This window comes from Pollachius pollachius, assembly GCF_949987615.1.
Source record: "Pollachius pollachius genome assembly, chromosome: 7".
In the NCBI taxonomy this organism is placed as follows: Eukaryota; Metazoa; Chordata; class Actinopteri; order Gadiformes; family Gadidae; genus Pollachius; species Pollachius pollachius.
In genome coordinates this window covers 21,229,198-21,243,287 of record NC_136940.1, presented here as the reverse complement: position 1 = coordinate 21,243,287, position 14,090 = coordinate 21,229,198, and the positions used below count along the sequence as shown (strand labels likewise).

Below are 14,090 nucleotides of genomic sequence, written 5' to 3'. Positions count from 1 at the left end.
GGATAAAAGAGATGCAGTGGGAGGCGGTGGATGGAGAGAATAAAAAGAAGAGTAGATACGCTGGAAGCCAGGGGAAAAACACTGAATGAACGACAGTCTAGAGAGAGAGAGAAGAAAGGAGGGAGTGTAAGAGAAAATACTGAAGCGAAGGGAGGAGAGTGAGAGATCAAGCGAAAGCGAAATAAGAAAGGAGAGAAAGAGAGAGAGGGGGAGAGAGAGAGAGAGAGAGCTTGACTAGAAGAGACAGAGTGAGCGGGAGTAGAGAGGAGAGAGAGCATGCATCACAGACTGGATGAGAGATACCACAGGAGAGGTGTGTGTGCTTGCACTTGTGTGTGTGTGTGTGTGTGTGTGTGTCCGTGCGTGCGCAGACGCGCACGTCCGTGCGTGTATGCATGCAAACGTGCGTGTGCGTGAGAAATTGAGTGAAAAAACAAAAAGTGGAAGACCGAGCCGGGGAGAGGAGCGAGACGGGGAGCGAGAGGAGGGAGCGAGGGAGAGAGGGTGCAGGCAGAGACACGTAAATAATGTGAAGCAACAACGGTTTGGGTGAGTCCACAGAGGAGATAACCCAGAAGGCTATATTTAGCTCATTAGGCCTGTCAACCAGAGAGCTCTGCATCCACAGAAAGGGGCTGCCGCACTGAATACACTGAGACTCTCACCCCCCCCTCCTCGCAGCTACTATTCATTAGCTTCCAGCCTCACGAACAGGAAGGGGAGTAGGGGGGGAGGGGGGGAGGGGGGAGGGGGGGAGGGGGGTGTTTTGTGCAGATGATCATATTATGCGTGGGTCTTTTGTGCCTTTTTCAGTGTGGTTCTTTGTCGGAGGACTAATATTGGGCTTATGACTAATAGTGGGGCAGTGAATAGGCATTATCGATCTGTTTGTGTGGTCCGAAAGGAACGTTGGCGCAAGCTAACAAGGTGCGGCGGCGTTCAGGAGACACGGCCCTGCTGGCCGGCTGTGCTGTGTGAACCCGGGAACGTGCTGAGCGGGTTACAGAGGAACGGAACCGACGGCGATCCAAAATGAGGTTACCGTTAAAAAAAAAGTGGCCTTTTTTTTCGGGCGAGGGAATGATTTATGCGACCACGTGAGCGTGTTTTGAACTGCGCTGCGTTTGTTCCGACCAACCGCGTGCCACAACGCATTGTTGGGTCGTACGTTCGTTCGTTGCTCTCATCCCAGCTTTGTCATGAAAAACCACACGTCAAACCTGCCAAACCCTCTCGACATTGGTGGTTGGCATGGAGTGAGCCAGCTCATTCCCTCGGATCATTGGGGGATTGAGGAAAAGTCGACGTCACCCAACTTCTCATTTTGGTATTGAGATGACTCACATGCAGCCACACACAGCCCTCGCCTGAGAATGACGACATGCTCTGGTAAAATGTAGATCATTTCATCGTTCAGATTTGATCTACATTTTACTCTCAGATTTCTGTGAGTGAGGTGCATTTGTTTTTGCTTAAAGGAGACATTTTTCCATATGCAATATTTGGATTAACACTCAACACACGCACACAATATAAGGGTACAGTAGAAGTCTCAACTGTGCTCTTTTCGGTTTGGGACACAATGGTTGTTAGGAGTTTGATCGGGCTTGTTGGTTTACTATGTTGATTATGGCGGCTTTGGAATCCTCAACAGGTGGACGCAAGCAGAAGGAAAACAAACAAAGTTCATGCACTGAATGATGATAATAATGGAAATATAATGATATACCATATAAAACCTTATTCATTGGCATTTTGATCAGGTTAAGATTGTAGTTCTCCTGCCAGCACTGCTACGTAAATGTTTTCACATTACATTAAATAAATAAGACTTAAATAAGACTCAACTCTTAAAGGTGATGTGAGGCCACACGCCCCTTTAAGGAACAAGACACCTTGCAGATAAGGCTTGTGAAGAATCTGATAGACGGTATTGCTACTTTGTGTGTGTGTGTGTGTGTGCGTGCGTGTGCGTTTGTGTGTGTGTGTGTTTTCTCCCTGTCGGGTTCATCATCTCTTTTTAATGACCATTTTCCATATTGTTGGAACTGTGTGTTTATATGTGTTTGGTTGTGTTTGTCAGAGGAGCCCTCCAGCCATATGGGACATACACTTGCATGTGTGTGTGAGCAGTACACACATATATGTTACAAGATCTCTATTTGTGCTATGTTTTTGTATTTGTGTGTGTGTGTTATTGTGTGCCTGTGTGTGTGTGTGTGTATTTGTGTTATTGTGCGTGCGTGCCGATGCATGTGTGCTTGTGCGTGTTTGTGTGCGCCGGTGCGTGTGTGTATATTAATGCAGTGCTCTCGGGCTGTTACTCTACTCCCAGGCTGTCTGTGTGATTCAGGCTGACACACTGCACTCTCTTCAGGAACATTACAGTCCCACACCGATGTAGAGAGCCAGGGAGCGGTCGAGAGACAGAGAGGTGAAGTGAGAAAGAGAGCAATGGAAAAGGGGAGAGACGGAGGTAAAGAGAGAGAGAGGGAGCGGGAGAGGAAAATGAGGGAGAGGCAGAGAAATGGAGAGAATAAGAAAGTAAGATAGACAAAACAAGGATATTGAGCAAGAGTGAGGGGGAGGACAGAGATGGAGAAGGAAAGAGAGTGAGTGGCAGAGTGAAAAAATACGTAATGGAGAGAGAGAGAGATCAAGAAAACAAGGAGAACATCCCTTGCTGTGTGTGCGTTTTCGCATTTGTATGTATGTCTGCGCCTGCATGATTGTGTGTGTATGTCTGTGTGTATGCCTGCGTGTGTGTGTGTGTACACTTGTGTGTATTGCTTCATGCCTGCGTGTACGTGTGTGTACACATGCGTATGCCAACTAGCCTGTGTGTGTATGTGTGTGTGTGTACACATGCCTACTTGCCTGCGTGTGTGCGTGTGTGCACTTGTGTGTGGATGGGATGGAGGGGGGGGGGGGGGGGGGGTTAAGAGAAGGAGGAGAGACAAAAAGGACAAAAATGGGAGGGAGGGCGAGAGCGACAGAGATGAAAGGAAAATATGAGCAGGCGAGGGCAGCCGGGCGTTCGAGAGAGAAAATGAAATAGAGAGAACAGAGGGAGAGAGAGAGAGAGAGAGAGAGAGAGAGAGAGAGGTATAGAGAGGGGAAAATAGAGCAAGGACACTGGCAGCAGAAAAAAGCAGGAAGAAAGCTTGGAGGGACGAGTGGATGTGAGTGCACAAGAGGTTGTGTGTGTGTGTGTGTGTGTGTGTGTGTGTGTGTGTATGTGTGTGCGTGCACATCATGTTTTGGTGCACATTTGAGTGTGTGGGTTGTGTTTTTCCTTGGAAGAGGGAATAAGGTAGAGGAAGAGGAAGAGAGAGAGAGAAAGGGAGAGGAAGAGCAGGGGGTAGGGGGTGTTGGTGATTCAGACACAAGGAGATGAGAGGAGAGAGAGAGAGAGAGAGAGAGAGAGAGAGAGAGAGAGAGAGAGAGAGAGAGAATAAGAGAGGGAATGAGAGACAAAGAGCTAGCCGGAGAGAGCGAGGAGTAGAAAGCAGTGGCGGCTGGTGATCAAAAATGTTGGTGGGGCACAGTAATAGATTTGATTTCCTGTACTCTGGTGCATTTTGGGATTCTTAGCCTACATCCTGACTTGCATGGCCTGGACAAGCTTACACTGCATATACAGACCTACCTTACGGCCATTCCACCAGCCATTGCTATTTGACCCATTGTTGTCATTCTGATATTGAGACAAATCATGATCACTGTCCTATAGCGTCCATTTTTTGTGAGTCTCAATGTCTACTTCAAATGACGTTAGAAATATGGGACAGTTGCTTCATTTTGTTAATATGCCACAGGCCGAAAGACTAAATTAATATGTAACTTACTTGCTCCTTTTAAGTATAACTGCTTGGGGAGTCCAATTCCTTCACTGAAAAGGGTGGAAAGTGCTTACAACTCTCTGCTAGTTAGCGATCTATCTCTTCTCTACATGTAGTTGTGTTGCGTGAATGCTGCTGAGGGATGTAGCCTATTTTATTGATTTGCTGAATTGTCCAACGATGTCGTGATAACAAAAAATAAAAGCGATACCATTGGCCTGGGGCGCACACTGGTGCGACCTGAGGGCGAATTTTCTTGCGCCAATGAAAAGCTGTCTCTGCTTGATAGACAGCAAAATGTTTGCGAGCTTACATTGACTTCAACGTGGCCGGCGCCCCTGACTTGGAGGAGGGCTTTATTCCGAATGACCAATAACTAGCCTAGCCCAAATCATTGACATTCAGACGCATTTAAATGGTTGCTGGCAGTGACAAGTATATCGCACAATTAAACGCTATGTATTTTTGTTGATTTATTTCGTATTGATAATAGTTGATTAATAGTTGGCAGATATATTTAAGTGAATATTTCACAGAGGGGCGGCGCCCTAGCGCCCTCTATTGACCCACCGCCACTGGTAGAAAGCAAAAAAAAAAGCTAGGGAGAGGGTATAGAGAACGCTAAGGAGAGGGGAGAAAGAGGGAAGAGAGAGAGCAAGGGAGAGGGTAGAGAGAGAGCTAGGGAGAGGGGAGAGAGAGAGCTAGGGAGAGGGTAAAGAGTGAGCGAGGGAGAGGGGAGAGAGCTAGAGAGAGGGTAGAGAGAGAGAGAGAGAGAGGGAAAGAGCTAGGTAGAAAGAGGGTAGAGAGAGAGAGAGAGAGCTAGGGAGAGAGGTAGAGAGCGAGAGTGAGCAAACGAGAGGGAAGGAGAGAGATTAATTGAGATGGAAGGAAGATGGAGGCGAGGATGAGGGCAGAATTTGAAGGGGTGGGCTGGCTCCTCCTTGCTAAGCTCCTCCACCCTAGGAGGAAGCGGGGGGGGGGGGGGGGGGGGAATGCAGGGGGGCAGATGTAGAGACGGATGTAGTCTGTTTTAAGAGTCTTAAACCTGTCTGAACTGTCTAAAGCTGAGGGAAAAAATAAATGCTTTTAGAAATGTGTATCGAGAGAAGATACTTGTCCACGTGTCCGTCCCTCTGTCTCTACCTGGGTGCAGGGTGTATACCAGACGGATGCAGTCGTCACTGTCTGATAATAGAGCCAGCACACACAACCTCTGATGTGGGCTAGTGCATCCTGATAAATGTTGGGGGTGGTGTGTGTGTGTGTAAAAGAAAAAGAAAAAGAGACAAGCTCACCCATGGGACCCTGATGAACATGCTTTTGTTAAATGAATGCGCACACACGCACACACACACACACACACACACACACACACACCAGTACCTCCAACGGACACACAAACACACACACACACACACACACACTAAAGGAAACGCCCAAAGACACATAAAAATGTCCTATTTAGCTAAATCACCTTGGATTAGACCCACTTCCTAAAGCCTGCTTTAAAGTCTGCCAGTATGCTTAGAGGGACACCCACAGAGGGAACCAGAAATGTCTGACACCCTCAACACTATAGGGGTGGAGAGGGGGAAGGCAAACGAGAGAAGAAACATTCCCAGGAGAATTGAAAGAGGGAAGGGATGGAGAGAGAAGAGAAGGGTAGCGCGTGGAGTGATGTGTAGGAATGCTTTGTCTGTCTGGCCTTGATGACAGCTGTGTGTATGGTATTAGGGGCAGATAGATGGTTTGATACGGCACATGCTCAGGAGAGTGCAGTGCCATCAGATAAACACCCATTTGTCTGGAACCTTGTTTACCTTTCCGATTCAAACGAGGAATAACAAGTCCCTCTCATAGTCACAATTTAAGACTGCCATTCGTTTGTGTTTTGATGCATTGGTTAGGCACCATACCATGGGTAGGGGACTGCCGATGCCGGAGTGCCAAGCCGGAGTCTTGTTACGCTGAGATTGTCAATCTTTAAATTTGGACTTCTGAAGTGTCTGGTCTGAGCTTGAAAACACCCACGATTATACTCAGACATTGAAGTCCCTCATTTGGCAAAAAGTGGCCAGAGATCCACATATTGTGTGCCTGGTCAGAGAAGATAGCCCGTCTTAGCTTTGTGTGCAATTCATAAGTGCATGGGCTCAGAATGCAGTATAGTGTGCAATGATCTTGCTCAAATGCTAATTTCTAAGGTCACATTTTAATATTAGCCACTGGCATGGCATGGCAGCCTTTAAAGAAATCAAATCTTCAGATCAGTCAAACGCAATAATTTGTATGTGGCTTGTTAAGTTTAACAATGTATGCAGACCACTTCAGGTCTTAAATACAGTAAGGGGGTACAGTTTAACATTGGCTCTGATATTTTAGCAGCGAAGCCATGTACAATACTAGCACCCGTCAATGCATTGTGTAATCTACATACTTTTTCTTTGCAATATGCTCATCAAAACTTCGGCGCACACATTAGGCCCGAGGGATCGATAGAATATAACTTTGGAAACAATTGAAGATTCTGATTTTGAGAAATATGCAACACTTTGAGAGATGACAAATTTGCATTTCATTAAAGATAGATTTTTTATTCAGAAGATGTCAAAGTTTACTGGTAAACTTCGCCCTTAGTTTCCTTTGACCCAACTAGAGGAGCCATGATTGCAGACAGGCAAAGTAACAACACTTCTCCCAGAAATGTAATCCAGACATTTTTAGAATGTATACATCTGATAGAGGGAAGCCAAAGATCCCATGTTCTTCATGGTTCCATCTGCTGAACATTGATCTCTTCATTGCATTAAGCAACAGCAATCTGTCCATGACTGGAGAAACATTCCCACATCACTGGGTTGTGTGTGCGATCTGCAGAACAAAGGCAGGGGCAAAAGTTACAGCACTTGCTTGAAGGCGTGCTAGTCATGTATACAGCAGATGGGTCGAACTATATGATCCTTATTTCAACCTGGTTGTTCATCTGAACTATAATATCTTCATTGGATCAGGATCCTCAATACCTCCTTCAAGAAAGAAACCTACCCAGTCATCACCACATGATCAGTAACGCACTGCATCTCTCCAGTCTGAAAAGGCAGAGGCAACATCAGCCCACTTGTTCCAACTAGATCATCTGAACATAGCTACAAACATTTACTCAGATAGGGGCGAAAGACAAATGATCCCCGTTTCAACATGGTTATTCAGCTGAACTATAATCTCATCATTGTAGCCGGACAGATTTCAATCAACAAATCACAACCCTCACCTTTCTAGTTTATTGGCTATTTACTTCCGGAAGGCGTCTGCCACTTCAGATCCTAAGGAAAAGCAGGAAAACTAGTTAGAGCACTTCCCATATCAAGATGATCAGGCATGTTGATTGACCGTACACATCAGATAGGGGCGAAAGACAAATGATCCCCGTTTCAACATGGTTATTCAGCTGAACTATAATCTCATCATTTTAGTCAAGTTAACCCATGTTCAACCAGGACTGAAACTTACCATCAACGATCCGGGGATGGATGGTACATGATGGGCACCTGTAAAATCATTAAAGTCTATTATTCAGGGCCAAGACTCGTGGAGGACAGCAATATTGGATGGCACTGCATCAGCAACAAAAGTTATCCGTCATTGTTAATCAGAGAGATTCCCAATGTTTATCAAACATTGACATCACTTGTAGTTTGGGTTATACAACATTAGGGCAATGAGTTTAGATAAGTTACCAGTCCTGGGGTTGGTCACGTCATCTGGATGTCCAGCAGCATCTGTAAACATGAGACTATTTAGATTGAGTGACAAATGTCGGCCGAAGTCGTTTTTCAAGGCATTGCATCAGTAAAAAGTTATACTTCATTGTTATTCAGAAAGTTTCCCAAAGTTTTTTCAAACCTTGCATCACATGCAGTTTATAACATGAGAGAAATAGTTAGGAAGTCACCTGGCATGGAGAGGTAGTGTCCCTACATCCAGAAGTTACTCTGCATCTGTAAACATGATACTAATTAGATTGAGTGGCAAATGGTCGGCCCAAGTAGTTTTTTAAGGCATTGCATCAGTAAAAATTTGTCTGTCATTGTATTCAGAAAGTTTCCCAAAGTTTTTTCAAACTTTGCATCACATGCAGTTTATAACGTGCAGTTTATAACACGAGAAAAGGTTAGGAATTCACCTGGCCTGGAGAGGTAGTGTCCCTAGATCCAGAAGTTACTCAGCATCTGTTGACATAAGATACTATTTAGATCAAGTGACAAATGTTCATCCCAAGCAATTTTTCAGGACTTTGCATCAGTAAAAAGTCGTCGTCATTGTATTCAGAAAGTTTCCCAAAGTTTTTCCAAACTTTGCATCACATGCAGTTTATAACATGAGAGAAATGGTTAGGAAGTCACCTGACCTGGAGAGGTCAGTCCTGATTTGTCCTGCAGTGTCAAGTCATCTGGACTTTTGTGTGTGCATCTGTTGGAAACAAAACATTTTGGTTTTGAAAGACTTGTGCGAGTCCAAGTAGTCATATCGGTTACAAGATATCCTCCATTCTTATTCAGAGAGAAATGCCTCATGATTTAAAAAAGCCATTACACAGTTTACAACATCAGGGAAGTGATTATAGTAGTATCCTGGCTAGGAGAGGTAGCGTTAACCTAAGAAAAGGAAATTTAACAATATACTATTTCATAGTATTTACATTTAGCAGACGCTTTAAGCCAAAGATACTTACAAGAAGCACATTCGTCATAAGAAATATATCAATGTCAGTAGCACTACATCAGGAAAATAAAAGTCTCTCTCATGTGTTTGAGAGATTCCCACTGTTTTTCATCACTTGTAGTTGACATTACTTACTGAAGTCTAATGAGCCACATACTACTTCCATGTACAGTTGGTTAGGACATGTCTGAAGCTACTCTGCTGTAGCCAACGATGGCTGTACATAGCAAAGTTGTCTGCTACTCCAGATTCGGTGAAACTTACCAGCAAGTCGCCATGACGGTTCAGGTTGGGGGCCATCGGGGGGGGGCACCTGAAAGTTGAGAAGGAGAGTTATGCCAGGCAAAGACAAGTGGGGACAGCAGTATCGGATGGCACTACATCAGAATTAAATAAAGTCTCTCTCATGTGTTTCCTGAGAGATTCCCACTGTGTGTCATCACTTGTAGCTTGAAGTTTACAATAAAAGCATAGGAGTTATGGCGCTTACCAGTCCTGGAGTCCCATAAAGTCATCTGGACGTTTGTGTTTGAACCTGTTTAAAAACAAAACATTTTGATTTTGAGTCCAAGTAGCTTCATAAGGCATTGCATTGTTACAAGCTGTCCTTCATTCTTATTCAGAGAGAAATGCCTAATGTTTTACAAACCACCATTACATGCAGTTAACAACATCACAAAAGTGATTATAAAAGTCCCCTTGCTAGGAGAGGTATCGTCAATTTATGGAGAAGTTAAGTTAGCCTCTGTAGACAACAAGTGAGCCACAGTGAGTGAGAGACTTTTTCCTAGAGACCAGAGCCAGCATGTTAGCCACGCCTCAGCATGCAATAAGTGGTTGTAGGCGGTCAAGAGTACTACTTAAGATCACAACTCTAGCTTTGGTCTTTTAAGAGTGAAAGAAATAATGAAAAATAAATCCTTGTGTAGATTCTGTTCAATGAAAGCATATGTTCTGTTGCAGCAATGAATTATTGCTGCAAGTAAAGCAGTCTGAAATGTCACCTTTCACCTACTTCTATATGTATTACTTATGCATGAATCATTTACTCAAAAATAGTACCACACTAACAACAATAGAGTATTGCAGTTAAAAAAACGGAATGCGTTACACAATAAAGAACAGTGTGGCCAAGAATTAGTCATATTTGCTTGGTTCTACTTCTAGCAATAACAGCATAAAAAGAAAAACAAATGAGGTAATACAATCATTAAACTGCAACATTACACAACACGATACATTCACAATCAACTATTGAACGATCACATTAACTTTTCTCAACATGTGCTCATTCATTTCAAAATCTGCAGCAAGACACATGCTACTCACATGGTGTGGCCGTCAGCATTGAGAAACAAAGAAAGGAGGAAGTTGTTTATATAGGGAGCTGCTGAGGATTCTGGGTACAAATAGCTCCCAGTTTAAGTAACTGGCTCCCCTGCTGGTGGACTGACCAACTAGTTGCAGTAAACTAAATTAATGGAGCGGTTTGCATAGCCTTACCCCTCTGGGACATTTAACTGACTTAGTCCAGGCAATGCGATTATTATTTTGTTATGATTTTTATATTTTGCTTAATTTGTTTCACCAATGTCTTGCTGTTGTTTTAGATGAATCCCAGCTCATCAGTTAATCAGAAATGGCTTCAGAAATGTTTTACCCTTTCTTCTCGATGAAGCTCTGTGAGGTCTATCTTCTTCCTACAGTCCATTAGTGCTCATTATGGGACTGATTTTTGGGCGCTGGATTCCTTTTAACAAGAAAACCTCTAACAACTTAAAACAGAGCACAAAGCACAGAAATGATTAAATACCCTTTCCTGGAATGTTGACGAACCTGCTCTAGACGAGAAGGACTTCAAATTCACTAGTATTGATTAACACACACACACGCGCACACACAAACACACACTCCCTTCTTTCCCGATGTGTATCGGAAGAACACAGGATTCCCGCCATTCCTGATCTCTGATCTTTCCTGTCATTCCCCAAATCTGTGCCGGGATCTCTCCCACCTATCAGTCGTTTGATGGCTTCACACCAAGCTCTTAAACCCATCCATCGCACAGAGCTTCCAGGAATGCTGCAGACCTCTACAGTGACCTCTGTCTCTGCTCCCAAGGTCGTAGCCTGTGCCAGGGTGCAGCCTTTGGCTTTTCCTACTTCCTATTCCCTGCTGCTGCTCTTCAAGGAGTATAGAGATGTAAAGCAGGATCTTAAACAAGGGGGTAAAATACACATTTTCCCTATTTTCTCTCCCACTACCTGACAAGAAAGAGGATGATTAAGAGAGAGAGACGGAGCGAGCGAGAGTGAAGGGAATAGAGCTGGATAAGGAGGAAGGCAGAGACAGAGAGTAATTACGAGCGAGGCGTCGAGGCTGATGAGAGCGATGGAGAGTGAGAATTAATAAGACGACTGGAAATGAGAATGGAAAGCAAAATGGAGAGAGAAAAAGTGGGGGGGAGAGAGACGGGGGGGGAGAGGGACTGGCAAGGGACTGGAGAGGTATGATGATGTCGAGGTGAAGAGCAGGACTGATAAGAGAGACGTGAAGAGAGAAACAGAGAGAGAGGGAGAGAGAACAAGGGTGAGACTGAACAAAAGAGAGTTGTTGCATCCTTTAAGTGAATAGAGCCAGAAACGGCAATGGAGAGAGTGAGAGAAGAGAGAGAGAGAGAGAGAGAGAGAGAGAGAGAGAGAGAGAGAGAGAGAGAGAGAGAACATATGACATCTGTGTTTGTAGGTATGCCTGGTGTATGTTGGGTTTTTGAGTGCACTGTACACCTGCGTGTGAGTTCAGGAAGAATTCTTGCGATTGTGCCCTTATTGAATACTTTGTTTGTTTCCAGCAATGGGCATACATGTAAATACTTATCTACTCTCTGTGTGGTATGTGTGTGTGTGTGTGTGTGTGTGTGTGTGTGTGTGTGTGTGTGTGTGTGTGTGTGTGTGTGTATGAATGTGCACGTGTGTTCTGTCCTGTTGTTTTTCTGTTGTTTGCATTATTGGGTGTGCTATGTGTGGTGTGTGTGTGTGTGTGACTGTGCGTGTAATAGTTTGAGACAAGATTTACAGATGTGCACGCATTCATGTTTGCCGCACCGTGCAAGCTGGCAGGCAATTATTTGCATTTGTGTGTGTGAGATGTGTGTGTGTTATCGTGTGTGTGTGTGTTTGTGAACATGCACGTGCATGTGTGAGTGCATGCGTGCGCATGCACTCACACTGCATGCGGCCGATATATTTTTGGGTGCGCAGGTGTTTACATGAGCGAGAAAGTGCGTCTCATAAATTGAGCGAGAATGGAGCCGGCCCACAAAAGAAGTGGCAGAGAGTCGGGACACAAAGCAGGCAGAGTGTGGATGAGAGAGAGAGAGAGAGAGAGAGAGAGAGAGAGAGAGAGGGAGAACAAGCAGGGATTACAGATGAAGTGGCTGGAGGGACAGAAAGGAGAGAGGGTGGGGGGGAGATACGCGGATGGAGAGATGAGCCGCACAAAAAAAGGGAGTAGAGATGGAATAGGGATACAGTTGAGGAGAGAACGAGGCGGGAGACAGTTTGCCCCGGAGAACAGAGTGAGCCACAGATGAGATGAGTGTCCATCAGAAGTCGTCTCGGAGACGGACGCGCGGCGACAAAAGTGCAAATGAAAGAGAATAAACGGGGAGAGGGGAGCGAGAGACGTTGACACATTGAACGGAACGAGGGCGGGGAAGGAGGGACGGCGAGAGACGTAATGGAGGAAGAAAGGAAGAGAGAGGGAGTGAGTGATGAAGAGGCACAAATCGCAGAGCTGGAGCCTCTGAGGGATCAGAATTCAGAGAAGGGAGAGAGAGAGGGAGAGACAGGGAGAGACAGGGAGGGAGAGAGAGAGAGAGAGAGAGAGAGAGAGAGGGAGTGGAGTTTGGGTTTCATCAGTCAGTGCGCTGCTCATGCAGTGGTGAGTCAACATGACCGATCTGCACTGTGCGTACGCCGGTCGGCACACTTGCATTACACACCTACGCATGTACACACACACACACACACACACACACACACACACACACAAATACACAGCCCGATGCCATATGCGCACAGAGATAGTTATTTGGAACAAGGACACATGCTGATTTGGCAGGTGCATATACATATGCATATATACACACAAACCCATGCGTGCAAAAAGCAGCAGACACACAAAACCATATCAACTGAAATAGTCAAGCATGCTGAGCCATGCAAAGATACGAGACCTCAATATCTGCACACATAAAGCATCGTTATACACAAACACACCTTGTTTTCTCTCCCCGTCCTCAGAGTGTCTCGATGACAAGCTTTGCTTTCCTCCCACTCACACACTCACACTCGTCCAATGAAGCAGTGCTGCGTATGTGTCCATGCTGAGTGATGTTGAAGGGTTGAAGGGTGTGTTTTATGTGAATGAACCCCGGCTGACCTCAGTTTTTTTCTGTCTCCTCTGCAGTACTACGAGATGTCCTACGGCCTCAACATTGAGATGCACAAACAGGTAAGGCTCTTTTTGCTACCCATAATCCCCCTGTGTGGGTGTGTGTGTGCGCCCGTGGTGCGTGTGCAAACTACATTTGTTGACCTTGTGGCGCTGATTTTTTATTGTGTTTGATTTTCGCATACATGTCAATGGGGAGTATATATCTGAGGGAAAGAGTTGGACAGGTTGGAAGAAAGACAGAAGACAGACAGCCGGGCAGAAAGACAGAAGATGGACAGCCAGGCAGAAATAGAGAAGACGGAGAGGTGGGTAGAAAGGCAGAAGACAGACAGTTGGGCGGAGAGACAGATGTCAGACAGGTGGGCAGAAAGACAGAAGACACACAGACAGGTGGGCAGATGGCCGAGTGCAAGAATCAAGCATCAAGACATATAGACAGACGTAGACCGATATATAGATGGACAAACAGACACTGACAGCCCGTAACTCCTTACCAGCCCAAGAACCACAGGCTGCCGTGATGCCCTGTCGTCCATGGACAACCAGCTTTGATGGGATTTGAGCCAGGTTATAAACCAGATTCCCTCCTCTAAACTCTTCAGTCTCTGGAAATAAAAAAGTAGAAGGATGCATAATGAAAGGGGGTGACGTCTGGGCGGATCGGTGCCTCGACCCAAAGGGCAGACGCAGGTATCGACAAAGATGTTAGCTTGAAAGGAGGGAAACGATGATTTGGTGAGAGGTGGAAAGAGAGAGAGAGAGAGAGAGAGAGAGATAGAGAGAGAGAGAGAGAGAGAGAGAGAGAGAGCGAGAGAGAGAGAGAGAGAGAGAGAGCATAGAGAGGTGATGGAGGAAGTGAACAGAGACCCGAAACAGAAATTAATAGTGGAATGGGCAGGAGAGGGTGGGTGTCTCAGTGGGATCTGTTACAGCAGTAATGGACGGAGATTAAGCAGAAGCAGAGAGGAGGACGGAGGGGAGGGAAAGGTTCAGTGGAAGAGACAGAGAAAGGGACAGGTTGAGAGGAAGAGGGATAGGGATAAAAGCAGGTGGGCAAAATGAGCTGGA

General features: G+C 45.4%; 1 protein-coding gene and 1 long non-coding RNA gene across 4 annotated transcripts in view; one reads left to right on the top strand and one right to left on the bottom strand.

Annotated features, from left to right (window-relative positions):
- The window catches only part of tle2b (TLE family member 2, transcriptional corepressor b), a 71,516-nt gene that overhangs the window by 14,459 nt on the left and 42,967 nt on the right, over positions 1-14,090 (top strand). For all 3 annotated transcript variants that reach the window (XM_079739108.1, XM_079739109.1, XM_079739107.1), the window contains exon 4: positions 13,035-13,079. In XM_079739108.1, the coding sequence (XP_079595234.1) occupies positions 13,035-13,079 (45 nt within the window). The remainder of the gene's footprint in view (positions 1-13,034; positions 13,080-14,090) is intronic.
- LOC307078109 lies at positions 6,482-9,096 on the bottom strand. The gene is made up of 10 exons (XR_013811971.1): positions 9,055-9,096; positions 8,829-8,877; positions 8,251-8,312; positions 8,026-8,071; positions 7,795-7,840; positions 7,580-7,621; positions 7,353-7,390; positions 7,114-7,165; positions 6,888-6,931; positions 6,482-6,713 (listed from the first exon to the last, which is right to left on the bottom strand). It is a non-coding gene; the product is annotated as an uncharacterized lncRNA (long non-coding RNA).